This window comes from Petromyzon marinus, chromosome 28 (genome assembly GCF_048934315.1).
Source record: "Petromyzon marinus isolate PM22_M1 ecotype Great Lakes invasive population chromosome 28, UKy_Petmar_22M1.pri1.0, whole genome shotgun sequence".
NCBI classification, from domain to species: Eukaryota; Metazoa; Chordata; class Hyperoartia; order Petromyzontiformes; family Petromyzontidae; genus Petromyzon; species Petromyzon marinus.
In genome coordinates this window covers 11,957,567-11,978,269 of record NC_133694.1, presented here as the reverse complement: position 1 = coordinate 11,978,269, position 20,703 = coordinate 11,957,567, and the positions used below count along the sequence as shown (strand labels likewise).

General features: G+C 53.1%; 1 protein-coding gene and 1 long non-coding RNA gene across 2 annotated transcripts in view; one reads left to right on the top strand and one right to left on the bottom strand.

The window, feature by feature from the left end:
* The window catches only part of LOC116947028 (putative oxidoreductase YteT), a 338,553-nt gene that overhangs the window by 73,100 nt on the left and 244,750 nt on the right, over window positions 1–20,703 (top strand). Inside the window, exons 4-9 of the mRNA XM_032962395.2 lie at window positions 4,733–4,806; window positions 7,719–7,778; window positions 9,757–9,864; window positions 16,225–16,281; window positions 17,256–17,386; window positions 19,859–19,913. Of these exons, the coding sequence (XP_032818286.2) occupies window positions 4,733–4,806; window positions 7,719–7,778; window positions 9,757–9,864; window positions 16,225–16,281; window positions 17,256–17,386; window positions 19,859–19,913 (485 nt within the window). The remainder of the gene's footprint in view (window positions 1–4,732; window positions 4,807–7,718; window positions 7,779–9,756; window positions 9,865–16,224; window positions 16,282–17,255; window positions 17,387–19,858; window positions 19,914–20,703) is intronic.
* The window catches only part of LOC116947031 (uncharacterized), a 52,598-nt gene that overhangs the window by 14,981 nt on the left and 16,914 nt on the right, over window positions 1–20,703 (bottom strand). The window lies entirely within an intron of this gene.

The following is a 20,703-nucleotide window of genomic DNA, read 5'->3' as shown; positions in this document are numbered from 1 at the left end:
CGGCGCACAGCCGTTTCAGTACGGGCGACACATTTTGTTACGTCTATTTGTTTGTGTTTCTCCTCAGTGATGAACGTTGATATTTATAAGGGGGTCACGGGGTGACCAATAAGGTCTGAATTGGCCTGTAATAAGGTAGGGCACTGACAAGGGGTTGACGGGTATGATGAGTACAGGGTGCTGTGTGTACGTACGTTGAACTTCTTTCGCACCGTACGTAGCCAGCCGTGCTAATTGGAGGTGCGAGGGGGGGTGTAAGGTGTTGCGACTTTATCCCGTAATGCGTGGGGGTGGGAGCAGGCGCTGGCGACGGGAGCTGCGGTGATGGTGAGTTGTAGGAATCTATCTTCTCTATAAATGAAGACCTTCATGTGTGTGTGTGTACGTCTCAAAAATCCTCTATGGTACTTGCCGACGAGGTAGAAGGCTGACATTTGGTACACAGGTAGCGTTTAGGAGACAAACAATAGGACGGAACTTAAAATCTGAGATTTTTCATTGTAAGGCTCCCAAATAGGACGGAACTTAAAATCTGAGATTTTTCATTGCAAGGCTCCCAAATAGGACGGAACTTAAAATGTGAGATTTTTCATTGTAAGGCTCCCAAATAGGACGGAACTTAAAATCTGAGATTTTTCATTGTAAGGCTCCCAAATAGGACGGAACTTAAAATCTGAGATTTTTCATTGCAAGGCTCCCAAATAGGACGGAACTTAAAATGTGAGATTTTTCATTGTAAGGCTCCCAAATAGGACGGAACTTAAAATCTGAGATTTTTCATTGTAAGGCTCCCAAATAGGACGGAAGTTAAAATCTGAGATTTTTCATTGTAAGGCTCCCAAATAGGACGGAAGTTAAAATCTGAGATTTTTCATTGTAAGGCTCCCAAATAGGACGGAAGTTAAAATCTGAGATTTTTCATTGTAAGGCTCCCAAATAGGACGGAACTTAAAATCTGAGATTTTTCATTGTAAGGCTCCCAAATAGGACGGAAGTTAAAATCTGAGATTTTTCATTGTAAGGCTCCCAAACAGGACGGAAGTTAAAATCTGAGATTTTTCATTGTAAGGCTCCCAAATAGGACGGAACTTAAAATCTGAGATTTTTCATTGCAAGGCTCCCAAATAGGACGGAACTTAAAATGTGAGATTTTTCATTGTAAGGCTCCCAAATAGGACGGAACTTAAAATCTGAGATTTTTCATTGTAAGGCTCCCAAATAGGACGGAACTTAAAATCTGAGATTTTTCATTGCAAGGCTCCCAAATAGGACGGAACTTAAAATGTGAGATTTTTCATTGTAAGGCTCCCAAATAGGACGGAACTTAAAATCTGAGATTTTTCATTGTAAGGCTCCCAAATAGGACGGAAGTTAAAATCTGAGATTTTTCATTGTAAGGCTCCCAAATAGGACGGAAGTTAAAATCTGAGATTTTTCATTGTAAGGCTCCCAAATAGGACGGAAGTTAAAATCTGAGATTTTTCATTGTAAGGCTCCCAAATAGGACGGAACTTAAAATCTGAGATTTTTCATTGTAAGGCTCCCAAATAGGACGGAAGTTAAAATCTGAGATTTTTCATTGTAAGGCTCCCAAACAGGACGGAAGTTAAAATCTGAGATTTTTCATTGTAAGGCTCCCAAATAGGACGGAACTTAAAATCTGAGATTTTTCATTGCAAGGCTCCCAAATAGGACGGAACTTAAAATGTGAGATTTTTCATTGTAAGGCTCCCAAATAGGACGGAACTTAAAATCTGAGATTTTTCATTGTAAGGCTCCCAAATAGGACGGAAGTTAAAATCTGAGATTTTTCATTGTAAGGCTCCCAAATAGGACGGAAGTTAAAATCTGAGATTTTTAATTGTAAGGCTCCCAAATAGGACGGAAGTTAAAATCTGAGATTTTTCATTGTAAGGCTCCCAAATAGGACGGAACTTAAAATCTGAGATTTTTCATTGTAAGGCTCCCAAATAGGACGGAAGTTAAAATCTGAGATTTTTCATTGTAAGGCTCCCAAATAGGACGGAAGTTAAAATCTGAGATTTTTCATTGCAAGGCTCCCAAATCTCGATGTTAAGTGCCCGGTAAACATGTTTGTGCGTGGTGTCATGGGTACCGTTTGCCAGCGCGTTCAACAGCAAATAAAAGGAAAGTGAGAACCATTAAAGCGGTTTTGAACGAAAAAAAATCCGCATTTTATGATGTTCAAATCGGAATATAACAAGAAAACGGTAAAAGATAGCAGAGCTTCCTCTCATAGAGTATTAAGTTCATTATTTTTTCTTCTTTCTAATGTAAAAAAAAACCAACGGAATCTTAAAATGGAGTAAGCTGTTAGTGTCTGGTCATAGATTTAAAAAAAATTGTGTACGAAAAAAAATCAGGTTATTTATTATATTTACTGAAAACTTTTACCTGGCGAAGACGGGCTTCGTGAACCAGTAATTAATCATCAACAGCGGCGCGTCTCCTGCAAAAGGGACCGCTTTTTTGGCGCGGTAATGGGGGCAGCGGCAGCGGTGGCGGCGGCGGCGGTGGTGGTTCGTTAGCGAAAAGAGAAATGCTCTGCGAGGTGAAGCCCGCTGGAGAACGCTTTACCGGATTAATGCACGGCCATTGTCCCCCGCCACCACAACCCTCAGAGGCACTTTGAGTGATTGGAGACGGCGCGCGGGGATTGGCACGGTTCAGCAGCAATCTCAGTGTCCCTCTGCCCACCGTCCCCCCGTTTGCGCTAAATCCATGATAATTAATTTACCCACAATCCCTGCGTTGGTGCCGTCATGAGGTCGTCGTCGTCGTCCCCACGAGGCCGCCCCCTCTCGTCTCGCTCCGCTTCCAATTAGAAGCCGGAGAGATTTGCCTCCGCTGATGATAAAAATTAAAACCAACGCCTCCTCTATCTCGCCGCCATTCGCTGCCTAGTGGACGCGTTCAACGCGAGCGTCGCTCGCCTCCTCGTGAACGCGTTCACCGCGGGCAAGCGGACGTGCCAGATGTCTCCGCGTCTCCGGCGGGATTCAATTTCGCTGGAGAGGTCACTCTCTCGTTTTCCCACAAGAGCGAGAGGAGATGAACAAAAACAATGGACGGCTGCCATGAAACGCGGCCGCCAGAGTTCAATTCCCAGCCAAGGCTCACGTCGTCGGGAGCGAATGATGCCTGAAGCACTCCTCGCGCTCTCTTCTTTGTCGAGACGCACTGACCGGCGTGGTGAAGTATGGTCTTCTTTGTCGAGACGCACTGACCGGCGTGGTGAAGTATGGTCTTCTTTGTCGAGACGCACTGACCGGCGTGGTGAAGTATGGTCTTCTTTGTCGAGACGCACTGACCGGCGTGGTGAAGTATGGTCTTCTTTGTCGAGACGCACTGACTGGCGTGGTGAAGTATGGTCTTCTTTGTCGAGACGCACTGACCGGCGTGGTGAAGTATGGTCTTCTTTGTCGAGACGCACTGACCGGCGTGGTGAAGTATGGTCGAACAACGCCCACGACCGACACGGCCAGCAGTGGATTTACGTAGGAGCTGTAAACACATTTTGGAATCCCGTCGGTTTCACGTCACGCGACATGGAGCGCGCGTTCGAGCAAGGACTCTTGTGTCTCTGTTCGAGAGACGCGTGGTGACGCAGCTGTGATGCCGTGTGTAACGAGTATTTGAAGTACAGTATGTACGTACATACGTTGAACTTCTTCCGCACGGTACGTAGCCAAACGTGCCAATCGGAGGTGCGGGGGAAGGACAACAAACTAAGCACAAAGCTGTTTTAAAGAAACGAGTTTTCAATCGAGATGGTTTAAAAGCTCAAAGCTTCCAGTGGCTTCCTAACAACGGAAGGAAGAACGTTCCAGCCGGCTGCAGTAGAGCATCTGAGAGCGCGCGATGCAGTGACCGTCTTTTTTTTTCGATGGTTACCCAAAAGTTGCCATGCGTATGACCGGAGTTCGAACTCAGACATTGTGCCACAGATAATTAACCTATTCCCATTCCGAGGCGTCTGCAGGTTGCAGGGTGGGTGTCCCGTCCACCGCCGAGTCTCGGAACGGCTCAAGCGGTTCGGCGTTAATGTTATTTAGAGAGGCGTAGCAGCGCCGCTGTTTTTAAACACATTGTTACTCACCGCAGAGCACCGGAGCGACGCGACCGCCGCACTCTACGATAGCTGGCGCCAACCTGTGCCGCACGCCCTCCCGCGTGGCCTTGCGGGAACCTCGATACAGATAAAGTTATTTCATTTTTTGTTCTGATGACGTACATGTGCACGCACGTGTACGTCGTGAGTATGGGAAAGGATTAAATGTCCCATAATATTTCATAGTCCTGGAAACATCACCTCTTCCGCGTCATCATCATCATCGTCGCAGCAGAAAGCAACCGCGATAACGGCAACAATCATCGTCGTCACGATCATCATCTCGTTTTGATTTGTCATTGGCGGCGTTGTAGCCATAATCATCAGCAGCGGGAGGTCGCAGCGGGTGGGACTCGTGTCCAGGATGGCGGAGGTCAGGGTACCGACACGGGCACCGGGGTCACCCCCAGAGGTCACTGACCAGGCAGCAGCAGCAGGACGGTGCGGTTACGGCACGAGCTCGACTTCGCACCAGCCGTGGGATCTCGCAGAGGGAAGGAATCAGAATCTGTGTTTCACACTGGGGGAATCCGGTGAGCTATGAAGCTCTTGGCCGTGACGACCGCCTGACGTTGACGCGCCGCGGTGTGAGCGCTGCAGACTGGAGGGAGGCGGCGGAGCTGGCGAGATTTGCCGACGCCGTTTTCATCTGCACGCCGGATCGCCTGCACAAGGTGAGGGGAGGGCGGGGGGGGGGGGGGGCGCTGCCCTCTGTCGGTGCCGACGGCTCCGGCAGGGTTCACTTGGCTGTCCCTGCTCGCGCAGCGCCGGCTTCGCACGTGCGCCACCTACTCCTCTTCCTCCGGGACTCTTCCTCCTGTTCCTCCTCTTCCTCCTCCTCTTCCTCCTCCTTTTCCTCCTCTTCCTCCTCTTCCTCCTCCTCCTCTTCCTCCTCTTCCTCCTCCTCTTCCTCCTCCTCTTCCTGCGACTCTTCCTCCGCAACTCTTCCTCTTCCTCCTCTTCCTCCTCTTCCTCCTCCTCTTCCTCCTCCTCCTCCTCCTCTTCCTCCTCCTCCTCTTCCTCCTCTTCCTGCGACTCTTCCTCCGCGACTCTTCCTCCTCCTCTTCCTCCTCCTCTTCCTCCTCCTCTTCCTCCGCGACTCTTCCTCTGCTGCTATCGCTGCTGCCGCTGAAGCTCCGTGCCGTCGTCACAGCTCGCCTCGACTGTGCGGCAAAACTCCATTCTCTATCGAACGTCGTGATCGTCCATGGTCTCTTCACTGCTGGATAAATACCTCCACCCCCATCCCCCCCACCCTCCCCCAACACCCCCCTCTTCCCCCACCCCCTTCCACCCCCCCCCCCGCCCCCCAGCCGTTGCCATCGTTCACCATCCTTCGTATGCAACGATCCGTCCAGCTCCTGCGTACGCTGATTTTATCGCTCCATCTCCGTGGTGGACGTGTCCACGTTACGGCACATTCCTTCCTGTGGCTGCCACTATAAAAACTAAACTATAAACTACTTTTTATATTACCACGTAAGGCCCCACTGAGCTATACAGCTCTTTTTTCAGAAGCGACCTGGCCACAAACGATAGCTGAACGAAGTGGCTTATCACGTGGAAGTGTAAAGCAGCCAAATACTCTGAACACGTGATGTTGACTCCAAATGTGGAGGGAAAACCCGGAAGACCCGGATAAAAATCCACGTGACCACGGGGAGAAAGCGAGACATGCAAACTCCAAATATACAGCAGGCGTCAGCGTCAGTCAGGGTCGGGATTAAACCCACGACCTTCTGTATATCAGGTGAGGTAGTTAACATCTCGCCACGCTGGCAAACTCTCCCATCAGTCTCCACCACTGACCATGGTCCAGTCTCGTGGCATGTCCTGCCCAAGGCCACTGTTAACGGTCAGTGTGATGTCCCCAGCTGCCGTGTGTACTCTAATCTAAGGTGGCGAGCCTGGTATACAGGCGGTTGTGAGTTAGATCCCGACCCTGACGCCTGGTGTATATTTGGAGTTTGTGTGTGTCTCTCTCTCTCCCCGTGGTCACGTGGATTTTGCTCCGGGTCCTTCGGGTTTTTCCCTCCACATTTCGAATCAACGTCACCACGCGTTCAGAGCATTTGGCTGCCAGACATTTCCATACTTCATTGAGCTATCATTTTTTAATAGCCAGGTCGCTTCTGAAAAATATCTATGAGGGCCTTACCTGATAAAATACAAATAGTTCAGTCGAGTTTTAATCCATGTGCTGTTCTGTCGCTCTCAGTGTCATTCCGAGCATGCATCTGTCCACGCTTCCTTGAGGGCTTCTGGACTGCGGTTGCGTTTTCATGATGTCGGAGCACGTGGCGTACAGTCTGTACCCTGCCCAAATCCACCGCCGTGGAATTTTCGGCTGCTCCAAAGCACCCGGCAACCAAACGTTGCGCCCGCAAAGTCAACCAAATTCGCCACCAACCTCCAGTTGCCTTCAATCATGGATCAACAACGAGACCATCAACCGCCTCGTGCTCACGGTCCACCGTGGGCTCGCCACTGCCCCGCGTCTCCCCCCCCCCCATCCACCACCTCCCCCCCCCCTCTGCTCCCCTTCCTGTGCCCTCAGCTCCAGCAAAAACTCGGCTTCTGAAGTTGGGGAATTCTCAGCCAACGATCGCTCAGTGGGCGCTCGCTCCCTCTCCCGTTTAACACGGAGTAGTGGTAGTACTTGGCTTTCACGCCCGATATTATCCATAATAGAGGTTTTTTTTGTGGGGTTAGATCGCGTCAATATAAATGTGTCGTCGTTAAACCCGCCGCCAACACCCGACGCAGCCAATTAGTAAGCTTTGTCACGTAAACAAAACGTGCCAATTATGCCAGTTAGTTACTAGTTCAGCACACCGGTCTGTTGGAGTGTGAACGTTGTGGGTTTACTCTCTTGCTAATTGGCCGTGTCGCGTCGTGGCAGATTTAACGGCACTTTTATATTCCCTCTCCCGTGCAGCCGCGAGTCCTGACGAGAGTCCTTCCCCTGTCCGTCACCGCCGCTCTTCACCAGCCCTCTCTCCCAGCATCCTTTCCACCAGCACCAACAACACCAACAGCCGCCATTCGCCACTGAATGATGGTGACGGCACCACGGCTCTTGTGCCAGGCTAAGTGCACTTTAAGGCCATTTGAAAGGTCGAATGCCTGCTGGCAGGAGGTCACGGGACAGACCCAGGTGCCATGGGTTGAGTGACTGAGATGACCGGCCGATGCACCAGCACCACCGCCACCACTACCGCTCACTCCCGTTCCACCACGACCACCAGCCATTACCATTCCGCTCTCGTGTCCCCCCACCCCCACCCCGCTCTTGTGCGGCGATCTCGTCGAGATGCTTTCTAGCTCTCATGTCGGGTCGTATCGAATCGCGTCGTGAAGCGGCCTCGGGCAGAGCGTTGCGAGGAATGGCCCGCTGATCATATACCGCAATCTCGACTCGGCGACGGAGGCGTTCCGAACCGGAATCTCGGTCGGGGAGACGATTAACCTCTCACCGCACCTCCGCGGTCGATGAAACGAGTGCCACTTCGTGGGCCAGTGAACGGACAGCGGTCATTCAGATGTGGAATGTTTTACAAAGCTTCTGTCTCCTCCTCGCCATCAGGACCCGGCCGTCGCCTTCGCAGCAAAGGGCTACCACGTTCTGCTGGAGAAGCCCATGGCGGTGAGAGGACGCCGGGAGGCCAGGGGCACGGAGACCTAACCCCCTGGCGAGGGCCGCACACGACTTGCAAAATACATTCGACGGGCGACTACGCACGCACGCACACAACCACGCACGCACGCATCCACACTCGCATCCACGCACGCACGCACGCATCCACGCATGCATACACGCACGCATCCACGCACGCATCCACGCGCTGTTCCGCCGCTTCTGTCACGTGGCTAAAGGCTCTTGCAGTGACAGACGGGAATGAGCGCCGCCGCGCTAGAAATTAGAAAGGCAGCGTCGTTGTTGTTGTTGCCAAATTGAGAACCGACCCCCTCTAGTACCTGACCCGTACTGCTCGCAGTGATGGATTGGTGTTGTGAGTGGCCCGTTGCGAAGTGGTGCGCCTCGTGCGGAATCAAGCGCGTGAGATCGACAGCAGCGTCCGGGCGGCGGTGGCCACACACGTGGCCTGTAATCCAACGCCGGAGGCGAGGGTTGGTGGATCGCACGAATGCTGTGGGGCATCGAAGAGGTTGCCATACCCTGGCTAGCCAGGCGAAGGCGCTACACCAAGCGGACTAATCGCCATCTCTTGCCGTCTGTACGGGGATAGAGCGTTGCTCCCTCGCACGTTTGGGTCGTCTCCGGACGAATACTCGTCATTATTTGGCTGGAAATCTTTCAAAATAAAACCAAACGTAGGACCCCTCCGGATAGAGGAGTCCTACAAACTCAGTGTGGCTCTCCTGGACAGGTGTACGTGAAGGATGCTTCAGGATTAGTCGCGTCGGGATAGGGTGGAGCAGCTTGGAGGTTGAGAGTAAAACGTGGCAAGAAAGCGCCATCGATGTTAATGAGAGAGAGAGACGCTGCGATGAGTGGGACGCGCGTTCAGGGTGGGGGAAGAGGAGGGGAGCGGTGGTGCAGCGGTTAGCACGCCGCGCTACGAACCCAACGACCCCGTGGATCGATTCCTGCTCACAGCCACCGACACCGGTGATGATTATCTGAACCGGCCCTGGGCCTCCCCTAGGTCGACTCAGCCTCAAATTAGTGCCTGGTGCCGTCGTGTAAACATCGCCACTAAGGGGAGACAAAGGCGGCTGGGCGTGGTGCTGGCCACCCATCCCCTCGCGTGCTGTGCCAGCCTTCATCGGTGCTTGTTAACAGCACTTGCCCCAACAGTCTGTTAAGGCTGTACGGGGGAGTGGCACCCAGAGATTGGTTGACAGTCTGTGCCAGACGCTGCCGAGATTTGATCGATAAAGAGCAAACTTTGGGGGGTCGGGATGTCGAGTTCGGAACAGCTGCTGGATCTGGAGGGAGGAAGGAAACGATCGCGCGGTGCTGTGTGTGTGTACGTTGAACTTCTTTCGCACCGTACGTAGCAAACCGCGCTAATCGGATGTGCGGGGAAAGGACAACAAACTAAACACAAAAAGCAGTTCTAAATAAATGACTTTTGTATCGAGATGATTTAAAAGTGCATAGCTCCAGTGGGTTCCTAATAGGGAGAGCATTCCAGACGGTGACAGAAGTGCATCTGAAAGCGCGCGATGCGGTGACCGGCTTTGTTCGACGACTCGCCAAAAGCTGCTGCTGTGAGGATCAGGCATCATCATCAAAGACAAAGATCCCCCGTGTAGCCTCAACGGACTGTTGGGGCAAGTGCTGTTATTGAGCACCTATGAAGGCCGGCACGGCACAAGAGGGGGTGGGTGGCCAGCACCACGCCCGACCGCCTTTGTCTCCCCAGCGGCGATGTTTACTACACATCGCACCAGGTACTCATTCGAGGCTGAGTCGACCTTGGGGAGGCCCACGACCGGTTCAGATAATCACCACCGGTATTGGCCGTGAGCGGAAATGGAACTCGGGTCGCCGGTTTCGTAGCACAGTGCTAACCACTACACCACCGCTCCCCACACCACCAGCAGCAGCATTGTCCGCGTGGAGCGAGTGCCGTGCGTGTGTCCCCGTGCGGCAGGTAAGCGAGGGTGACTGCGAGGCGATCGTGGCGGCGTGCCGGCACGCGGACGTCATGCTCTCCGTGTGCCACGTGCTGCGCTACTTCCCTCCCGTGCAGAAAATCAAGGTGAGCCGCCGCCGCCACCAGCAGCCACCGCTGGCGTGCGTGCGAGTGTTTGTGTGCGCGTGTGGTGTGTGTAGCGGTGGCGTCACGGCTAGCACGATGCGCTACAAATCCCGGCGACCCGAGTTGACATCCTGCTCACGGCCAAAACCCAGTGACAATTTTTCACGATCAGTTCCTTAACCTACCCTAGGTCGACTCAGCCGTAAATGAGTACTTGGTGCAGGTGTGTGAACATCGCCACTGGGGAGACAAAGGTGGCCGGACCTGGAGCATGCTGGACACCCACCCCTTCGTGTACCATGCCTGCTTTCATAGGTACTCGCTAACAGCACTTGCCCCAAGAGCCTGTTTCAGGTTGTCTTGTTGTCTTTGCAACTCAGTCAGTCAACTCATAACACGTGGGTCTGTCCTGTGACTTGTCTTCCGCACTTCACGCTGACTCAAAGTGCACCTAGCCTGGCACAAGCGCCACACCGCCACTTATTGGCGAATGGTGGACGTTGTTGCTGTGTGTACATGCGCATGGGTATGTGGGGCGTGGTGGTGCCGTTCAGCTAATCTATAATCAATAGTTATAAATTAGCCGACAGCTTGGGGAAGCATTCATCGAGCAGTGGATTGATCCTGGCTGATGCTGATGAATGATGATGCATTGGCCACTGCCTTCACTGACAAGAATTTAGCAAATTGCCAGCAGTCAAAAACTGCCACTCAGAGCGGAACAATCTACTCACGAATCGCACGTCGTGGGAAGTGAGCGGTGGCTTTTGTTTTTCTCCACGGAGAGACTGGCCTCCTTCGCACAAGATGTGGAATTTCCACCACGGCTTCGCAGCCACCGCAAACAGAGACGCGCGGCACCCCCGGGCGCTTATTCGGCCGCAGATACCGCCACACTGCGTTGACATTGAGTTGACTTTGACAGGGCACTGCGCAAAGCGTGACCAGCTTTGCGAATCCCACGATCCCTTTGGCAGCCTTGCATAGTGCCTCGTTTCGTGCACGGCATCGAATGAACGCGCGCGGTACGTTTATCGCCATCCGGCGCTGAGGGTCCGTCGCAGGTGGCCGCGTTGCTTCCCCTTCACGGTGACCGCTCACTGGCACGAGCGGGAGAAGGAGGCCTGCCCTTAGGACTCGGAGCTCCTCAGCGAACTGCGCTCACGGGGAAAGTACGCACGTGTGGTAACGCACGTTGGACTTCTTTCGCACCGTACTTAGCCGGCCGTGCTCATCGGAGGTGCGGGGGAAGGACAAGAAATTAATTACAAAAAATCAGTTCTAAAGAAACGGGGTTTCAATCTGCATTTAAAATTGCACAGCTCCAGTGGCCTCCTAATACCAGAAGAACGTTCCAGACGGCCGTAGAAGCGCATCTGAAAGCGGCGTGTGATGCGGTGACCACCGTCTTCAACGAACAGCCAAAAATCCGCTGCTGCTGCAATAATGACCGGAGTTTGCGTGATGGTTTATGCCCCTTGACCAGATCGGCAAGGTATTGTGGTTCATTTACGGCAAGCACTTTGTGTGTAATGAGTGCAGCCTTGTAACGTATTCGTTCCATTACTTACGAAGTCTGCGCTTGTTCAATGGGGGGGGGGAGAGGGTAGTAGAAAAACTCACACAGATTCTCTCCCGAAGCCTTCTCGTGGCGAACAGACCTCGACATTGGCATTTCGCTCCTGAACATACTGCCGCCTCCATTAGCAAGAATAGAAATCTAATTCAGGAGAGCCTCGGCAAGTCAGAAGGCTCTTTTTGTTGGGAGGGCCCTGCATGGCGATGTTTGGGCAATCGTTGGCAAATTTTTACGTAGATTTTTTTTTGCATACGGGCGGCAACGGAGTTACCCAGAAACAATCCACGCACGCGAGCGGACAGTACTCAGAAGTCCGCACGCAATGGTGGAGCCAGGATTTTCAGGTAGGGTAGGGGGGCAACCCCTCCAGTAATGAAAAATGATAGGAGTTGTTATTCGCCGTGTGTGCGACGATGGCACAGCCATCGATCGAGGGTCGAATTCGAACCGCGTTGTGTGATCGGCATCGCGCTCGCTAAAGGTGTTTGCCTTCAGGGAAATCGTGGACTCTGTAGATGCAACTGCGCACGATTCTGAGTCACTTATAACTGCTTTGCCGTTACTTATTGCCAATTATGGACTCAGACTGTTGTCCTATCATCTCAAATAGTCCCTGGCACATAATAATATGCTACACAGTGGCAGTGGGGGTCGCAAAATGACGATTTATTACTAATAAACCCCAATGATCCAATCGAAATTAGGGATTTCGATCGGATCATTGGGGGGGCACGTGCCACCCCCCCCCCCCCCCCCCCCCACTGGCTCCGCCACTGTCCGCTGCGCTGCCATTTTTCCTGGCCACCTCACAGGCCGGCTTGTTGTGGGGTAGTTTCTTGACAAATCTGCACGAACCACGGGATCCTTGCCTCGCAAAGCCTGGGGTTACGTCTGGCGTGCCGTCACGACCTGCTGCGTCCGCACTGTGCTGCCACGGACGTGCGCCAGGCCAAACTACGGCCACTTCAAAATCCCCTGCCAGACGAGGGCCTTCCTACGCTGTTGCGGGCCGTGACGGTGTTCTGTTCCTGGCCATACTTGGCCGACATCGGTACACGCGACATTGTGGGGAGCGTAGAAGTACGGGACAACATTCCTACACCTCTGCTGCCCACCGCATAGAGGCACAGCCCACAGCAGCAAGCAACGTGTCTGTGCACGGCGGTCACCTGTCCAAGGCACCGTCCAGGCTCGACACCTGCTGAGCTTCTGAGACCGCGCGGTGTCCGAGTGAATTGGCGATTGAGGTTCAACATGGCCTGAGAGTCATGGATTAGAGCGGGACGAGCCTCTGACGGCTGCTCACTGCTGGGTGAGGAGAAGCGGCCACGGTGCCGGCTGCAAAACACTATCGATCTTACGAGATGCAATAATCCAATTGATGGGGGGCGGGGGCAGGGGGGGGGTCTTCATTTATCGACAGGAGAGGCTCTCAGCTCATTAACTGTGTGACCTTACAAAGCAACTGGCATTTTGCATTATTGACTTTGGAATTCCATGGTACGATCATCATCATTGTCGTCGTTGGAAACGCGTAGGCGACGGAGGCCCAGTGGGCCAACCGCATTCCACCGCCTTGTAGGAGGCTTCCCGCAAGGTTAGGCCGGCGTCTCGATGGATCTTCACGAAGCCACGAGTCCCCTCGGGAAGGCCGGACCGCATGGCGCCACGATGGAGATCGGCGTGCGGGAGTGTCGCCCCGCGTCCTCGCAAGGCGGCCAGACCAACGGATACGACTCAACCGGACGACGGAACACCGGTCCCTCGACGAGACTTCAATGTCGCCAACAAAGTCGAACCGTCTGATGTCAAGGAGCTGCCGCCGACACCGCGTGAGGAAGGCCCGCAGCCAGTTTGGGTCTTGACTGAGGGGGAGTCCACGGTTCGGCACCATAACTCGGATCTTGGTCGGTGTGCTGAGACGACGTTGAGGCTGCATGCCGCGTGAATTGTGGATAACGGATGCGGCCAGGTCAATCCTGCGGATGATGCCAGGCTTGCAACAGCTTGCCACCGAGGTGTAGAAAGTCCAGGACACCCTCAGCGGTGTCGGCACCAGGGGTAGCGGTGGTTTTGGGCTCAGGGAGACTAATTTCCAAGCCCTGCACCTTTGTCTTCTGCCACGGTAGCGAGGTGTTTTCTCCCTCGCCTGGTATACGTGAGGTCGTGGGTCCAATCTCGACCCTGACGCCTGTATATTTTAGGTTCTCCCCGTGGTCGCGTTGATTTTTCTCCAGGTCCTCCGTTTTTTTCCCTTTCACATTTGAGAATCAACGTGCTTTTTCAGTATGTGGCTGCTATAAATGTCCACGTGATAAGCCACGTGATCACTTGTGATGGCCAGGTCGCTTCTGGAACAGAGTTACGTAGCTCAGTGGGGCCTTACCCAGTGCACGCGACTTTGTGAAACTGGTGGAGTGCACCCTGGGGTCGTCTTATAGGGTGGGTTCACGAGCAGGGCTCTGCACACTGGACATCTGCAAAAAAGAGCTTGATAGCTCATCAGATTCTTCCAGTATACCTGCTATAATCACCCAGGAAAAGTCTGTCCTTAACGCTCGTGACGTCACTCCACATCGGCCAGCCCCCCTCATTAATATTCATGAGCAGGTGACGTCCTCCAAATGGACACCCCCCCACCCCTGATTAATAATCATGAGCGGGTGACGTCACTCAATATGGAGTACCCCCCCCCCACTAATATAATCATGCACAAGTGACGTCACTCCACATCCAACAGCCCCCCTCATTAATAATCATGAGCAGGTGACGTTCTCCAAATGGACACCCCCCCCATTATTATTACCGACTATAATGAGCCAATAATGTCTGTGTGCAACACTCGTGACGTCACTCCACGTTGACCAGCCCCCCTCATTAATAATCATGACCAGGTGCCGTCACTCCACATGGAGCACCCTCCCCCTCATTAATAATCATGAGCAGGTGACGTCACTCCACGTCGACCAGCCCCCCTCATTATTAATCATTATAAGGTGACGTCCTCCAAATGGACACCCCCCCCCACATTCATAATAATTAGCGGCTGACGTCACTCCACATAGGGGGGGGCGAGGCGCCTCCTCCCCCCTCCTCAGCGTCAACTCACAACCCTCACTACAAAGGCAGAACCCTCACGTCACGTGATCTCCGTCACGCTGTTGAGACATCAAAGTAAAAATGACGTCATAATGAACAAGGGATTATAACCTTTAAATGAAGTAAGTCTGTGTCACCGCGCCCTTACAAACTGCACACGAATTGATGCAATGAATATATCACGTCGTGGTCTGCTTTTCTCTTGCAAGTTTTAGATTTACTGCAGTACACCCGTCCTTGGACGGGCAAAAGGCGAGTATATAAATATTCTGAGAATAAAAAATTCTGCATCGTCAGCGTGGTTCGGGTCATAGAATGACTGGACTGGTCTCCCGTTATTCCGAAGGATGTAGACCTTAGCTCTGATATCCAATTCCCGCTACAAAGTGAGGCTGGAGCGTGCCTTTTAGTAGGTTACTTTGCCTTTTTAATGTGGTGCCCAATCGCTGGAATGTTGCAAGCGCCTCATTACAGCTGCTAAATCAAAGAAGCAAAGACACGCGCAACATTGCTGTTTGAATTGCTTGAGAATGCCAGGCGAACGGGGTGGACTTACGCAGGATTCATACTGAGCTCGCCAAGTCGAGTCACCACTGGCAGCGCTGATCCAGCGGTGGAAGTTCTATGTTGCCATGGCGGGGGCCAGTCTCCTCACAGGGACAACCACTTCTTGGCACGCCAGAAGTATGGTGATGCCACGTGACATGCGAGGCGTGAAGGGGCCTATCCTTCGGTCACGATCGGTCCTTTGTCCGTCCAGAAACCACCTCCTGCGTGCAGGATGACGCCTCGTAAGCGTGACCGGCCGAGCCAACCCCTGGCCCGGCTTTGAACTTTTGACCTCCCCCCGCCGCTTGTAACCGCAGCTGCAACCGCAGTGCCACTCGACTGGATCTCCGTAAACGATCCCCAGGTTCAGCTCCCGGCCATCGGCGTGCCGGCCGGTCGGCACGCCGGCCGGGGCTAAGGGCGATCCCCGTAATCGCGAACTCCGGCACTTTGTGTGCAACCGGTGAGGCCGGTGCTCCGGCGCTGGGCCCGTGGGTGCCTCCCCAGCGCCAACAGAAGCGCCCCTCCCCAAGGCTCGCCACCGTCGCAAGCAGCGGCAGCAGCAACAACAACAACTCCCAACCGGCAGCGGCTTCGTCGCCGGCGGCGATGACGATAACATTCGCGGTAACGTTGGTGCGGATCAGGCCAGTGGAGGTGGCCACGGCGGCCGTGTTTACAATTCATCTGTCGACAGTCACCCCCCCCCCCCCCCCTCTTGCCTCCACTCCATTCACCTGCCAGCACCGACAGGAGTGGTGAAGTATGGTCAAATGACCACCTACGACCCGCGGGGCTGCTTGGGGCAGCCCTCATCCAGCAGTGAATTGACAAGGGGGCTGCATGAGTGAATCTACGCAGTAATAGAGGATTAAAGGGTTACGACTCCTGGCCTTTGGCTGTCTGGTTACAGGGACGTGTCACTGCCGACACTGTACGTGTTAATCGGAAGTGCGGGACGCTGACTGAGTGCACGCGCATAGCCTGTGTGTCCGTGTGTCACCGTGTATTTGTGTGTCCATGTCACCGTGTGTCCGTGCATCATCGTGTGTCCATGTGTCCGTGTGTCTCTGTGTTTGTGTGTCCATGTCACCATGTGTCCTCTGTGTGTCACCGTGTGTCACCGTGTGCAGGAGTTGTTGGATAAAGGAGTCATAGGCGACGTGGTGCACATTCAGCACCTGGAGCCCGTGAGTGCGGTGCCAGCCACAGCCGTCGCTCCGCTGCACGTGCCACTACACGTGCTACTACACGTGCCACTACACGTGCCGCTACACGTGCCGCTACACGTGCCACTACACGTGCCCACGAAACGTGCCCACGAAACGTGCCCACTACACGTGCCGCCTGCTGTATATTTGGAGTTTGCTTGTTTCTCTCCCTGTGGTGGCGTGTTTTTTTTTCTCCCGGGTTCTCCGGATTTTCCCTCCACGTTTAGAAACATCCGTTGAGATCGTTTCGATTGCTTTGAGTAGTTGGCTGCTGTTATAAATGTCCAGGTCATGAGAAGCCACTTCGTTGAGCTGTAATTTGTGGCCAGGTCGCTTCTGAAAAAGAGCTGTTGTAGCTCAGTGGAGCCTTACCTGGTAAAATATTTAAAAAATTAATGTATTCGTATATTTTCAAGTGATTAGTTTACCTTTCCCATACTTTGGACTCCTATTGTGTTTTTTGTATTGTTTGTTGTTGTAACGTTCTGACCCGCCCCTACTGGACATCTGTGAAAAAGAGCTTTATAGCTCATCGGATTCCTCCAGTATAGATACAGTGTGTTCTCCTATAACGTGATAGTTGTTGCGTTCCTGAAGAACACCGCGTTATAGAGAAATCGCGTTATAATAAATCATGTATAGTGCAGGGTAAAGCACAGTCCGCAATAACTCGTGAGGTGCGTAACGCAGGCTGAACAAAGGCCGAGGCTGCGTGGGTAGCATCCAGCAGCATCCCACTGCCTCGTGCGATGCTACGCCGAGACAGCCGTGCGACCTCTGATTCCTACTCGCGTGGCGACGTAGGTTCCGTTCGCTCGATTGCGTTACATCCAATTCACGTCTCATCCCTCGCCCGAATGCATTCGTCGCGTTCTATCCGATTCGCGCCGTGAGACAACCTGCCCTGGCGCGCACGCCTGTGCCCGCCTGTGCCCGCCTGTGCCCGCGCGCAGGTCGGCCACTTCCACTTTGCTCACTCGTTCGTGCGCGGCAACTGGAGGAGGGAGGACGAGAGCTCCTTCTCGCTCCTCGCCAAGTCCTGCCACGACCTGGACCTCATCCTCTACTGGCTCGAGGGGAAGAGGTTCGCGAGCCCTCGCCTGGCTTTAATTCCCTTTTTCCGCTGATCGCTCCCCCACCACCCCCACCCTCCGAAATCGTTGCACAGTTGACGGGCGACCTCCAAGGTAACTTTCTCTTACAGCCGTCGTCATCGTCGTCATAATCACCACACCTGCCACCAGCACGGTCGGCTACGTTCAGCGTACCGGTACATACGTACATGATCGTACATGATCCATGAATCCTCTAGCCAATCCAACCGGAAACAAGCGCTGGATTGGCTAGAGGATTCGGAGAGGAGCAGGCGGGGGTTGTGGTTACCGTTGCAACGGTTGAGACAAGGTTCTAGAAGGTTCTAGGAGGTTCTAGAAGGTTCTGAGAGGTTATAAAAGGTTCTAGGAGGTTCTAGAAGGTTCTAAGAGGTTCTAGAAGGTTCTAGGAGGTTCTAGAAGGTTCTAGGAGACGAGGCAGAGGACAGAACGGGCGTGATGGGAGAGCTGTGGGGGAGGGGGGTGCCTTGGGGGTGTCCCCCAGGGGTAGCCTGCTGATGGTGCGCAGTGTTAACGGGGGGCTGTGTGGCGGCGTCGGCTTGGTGTGCTCTGGGACTGTCCTTGCTGCTGTCGTTTTGGCTACCTTGGCCAAGCTTGGCAATTTGAACTCATATACTTGATCTATTTTGCGTAAAAAAAAATTTTGTGATTTGATTACCTTTCCTACACTTCACACTCCGCACGTGTTTTTTCGAATTTGTTTTGTCGTTGCAACTTCCTGCCACCGCCCCCCCCCCTCGTGCCCCTGCTGCTGGACATCTGTGAAAGGGAGCTTCACAGCTCATCAGATTTCTCCAGGATAAATAAAGAATTCCGATTCTCATGCGACGTCTCGGAAAGCTGCGACCGGGTCCGACCTTGAGTGGCGCAGCTCGCACAGCAAGAAACTTGATCCACCTGGACAGAGAGAAGCTTTGTGGGCCCTGCAGAAACTCAGCTAGAAACTTGATCCACCTGGACAGAGAGAAGCCTTGTGGACCCTGCATCAACACAGCTAGAAACTTGATCCACCTGGACAGAGAGCAGCCGTTTGGGCCCTGCAGCAGCTCAGCTAGAAACTTGATCCACCTGGACAGAGAGAAGCCGTGTGGGCCATGCAGACACTCAGCTAGAAACTTGATCCACCTGGACAGAGAGCAGCCGTGTGGGCCATGCAGACACTCAGCTAGAAACTTGATCTACCTGGACAGAGAGAAGCCTTGTGAGCCGTACTCAGCTAGAAACTTGATCCACCTGGACAGAGAGAAGCCTTGTGGACCATGCATCAACACAGCTAGAAACTTGATCCACCTGGACAGAGAAAAGCCTTGTGGACCATGCATCAACACAGCTAGAAACTTGATCCACCTGGACAGAGAGAAGCCTTGTGGGCCTTGCAGATACTCAGCTAGAAACTTGATCCACCTGGACAGAGAGAAGCCGTGTGGACCCTGCAGAAACTCAGCTAGAAACTTGATCCACCTAGACAGAGAGAAGCCGTGTGGGCCCTGCAGAAACTCAGACCCTGCCCCCCCCCCCCCTTACAGGAGCCGGTTTATACAATAACACGAATAATAATAATGATGATGTACAGGGTGCTTAAAAAAATGTTTTAACACTTATATGGGACAATCGTTTTTAATGGAAAAATAACTGATAATACACTGTAACGTGATAACAAATGTGTGCTAATAGCTTCAGAAAATCATTGTCAGCGCATTGCCTGGAAAATTCTCCAGGTGGCCTCCAGAGCCCGGAGGCAGCACATTTCTTGTGGTGTTGTTGCAAATTCTCCGAATTGTTAACATTTTTTGAAGCACCCTGTACTTTATGTATCGAGGAAGGTCTTACGCAGAAGGGCAGCTACTTCGGGATTCTGGATCGTTTTCTAACGGGATTCTGGATCGTTTCTTTCAGGATTCTGGATCGTTTCTTTCAGGATTCTGGATCGTTTCTTTCGGGATTCTGGATCGTTTCTTTCGGGATTCTGGATCGTTTCTTTCGGGATTCTGGATCGTTTCTTTCGGGATTCTGGATCGTTTCTTTCGGGATTCTGGATCGTTTCCTTGCTGAGCATTTTTGGCTGTGGGAGGAATCCAGAGCACCGAGAGAGAGAGAAAGGAGTTTAAACGTAAACCGTGCGTGCAACCCATCGGGTGAACTCTCTCGACAGCCAGATGAGGCCCTCCTAGGCGAATTGCTCTTCAGCAAGGGTGATCCGGGCTTCGGGGGGGCATCTGACGTGCTACGAAGTACGACACTGCATCGAAACGTCGCCTGTTATATATTCACTCATGTTTCTTTTCGAGGCCGCACGGTGTTTGATGCACAGACGGAGGCGCCGGGAAGACGCCATCCAGCAGTGGATCAGTGACCAGGGCCCATCGCTGGGCGGTGCCGTGAGGTGGCGGCTACGGCCCGGCTGACGCTCTCTCCGCTCGCCCCGCTTGTGTCGTGCTCCCCAGGTGCCTCAAGGTGTCGTCGTTCGGCGCCCTCTGCCACTTCACCAAGGAGCACCAGGTACCGCTCTCGCCGGGTGTGTGTCGATGGGTCTCTGTGTGAGTCTACGGGTCTCTGTGTGAGTCTATTGGTCTCTGTGTGAGTCTACAGGTCTCTGTGTGAGTCTACGGGTCTCTGTGTGAGTCTACGGGTCTCTGTGTGAGTCTACGGGTCTCTATGAGAGTCTACGGGTCTCTGTGTGAGTCTGTGGGTCTCTGTGTGAGTCTACGGGCCTCTGTGTGAGTCCACAGGTCTCTGTGTGAGTCTGCGGGTCTCTGTGTGAGTCTACGGGTCTCTGTGTAAGTCTATGGGTATCTGTGAGTCTACGAGTGTCTGTGTGAGTCTACGGGTCTCTGTGTGAGTCTACGGGTCTCTGTGTGAGTCTATGGGTCTCTGTGTGAGTCTACGGGTCTCTGTGTGAGTCTATGGGTCTCTGTGTGAGTCTACGAGTGTCTGTGTGAGTCTACGGGTCTCTATGAGAGTCTACGGGTCTCTGTGTGAGTCTATGGGTCTCTGTGTGAGTCTACGGGTCTCTGTGTGAGTTTACGGGTCTCTGTGTGAGTCTATGGGTCTCTGTGTGAGTCTACGGGTCTCTGTGTGAGTCTATGCGTCTCTGTGTGAGTCTACGGGTCTCTGTGTGAGTCTACGGGTCTCTGTGTGAGTCTATTGGCCTCTGTGTGAGTCTATGGGTCTCTGTGTGAGTCTACGGGTCTCTGTGTGAGTTTACGGGTCTCTGTGTGAGTCTACGAGTGGCTGTATGAGTCTACGGGTCTCTATGAGAGTCTACGGGTCTCTGTGTGAGTCTACGGGT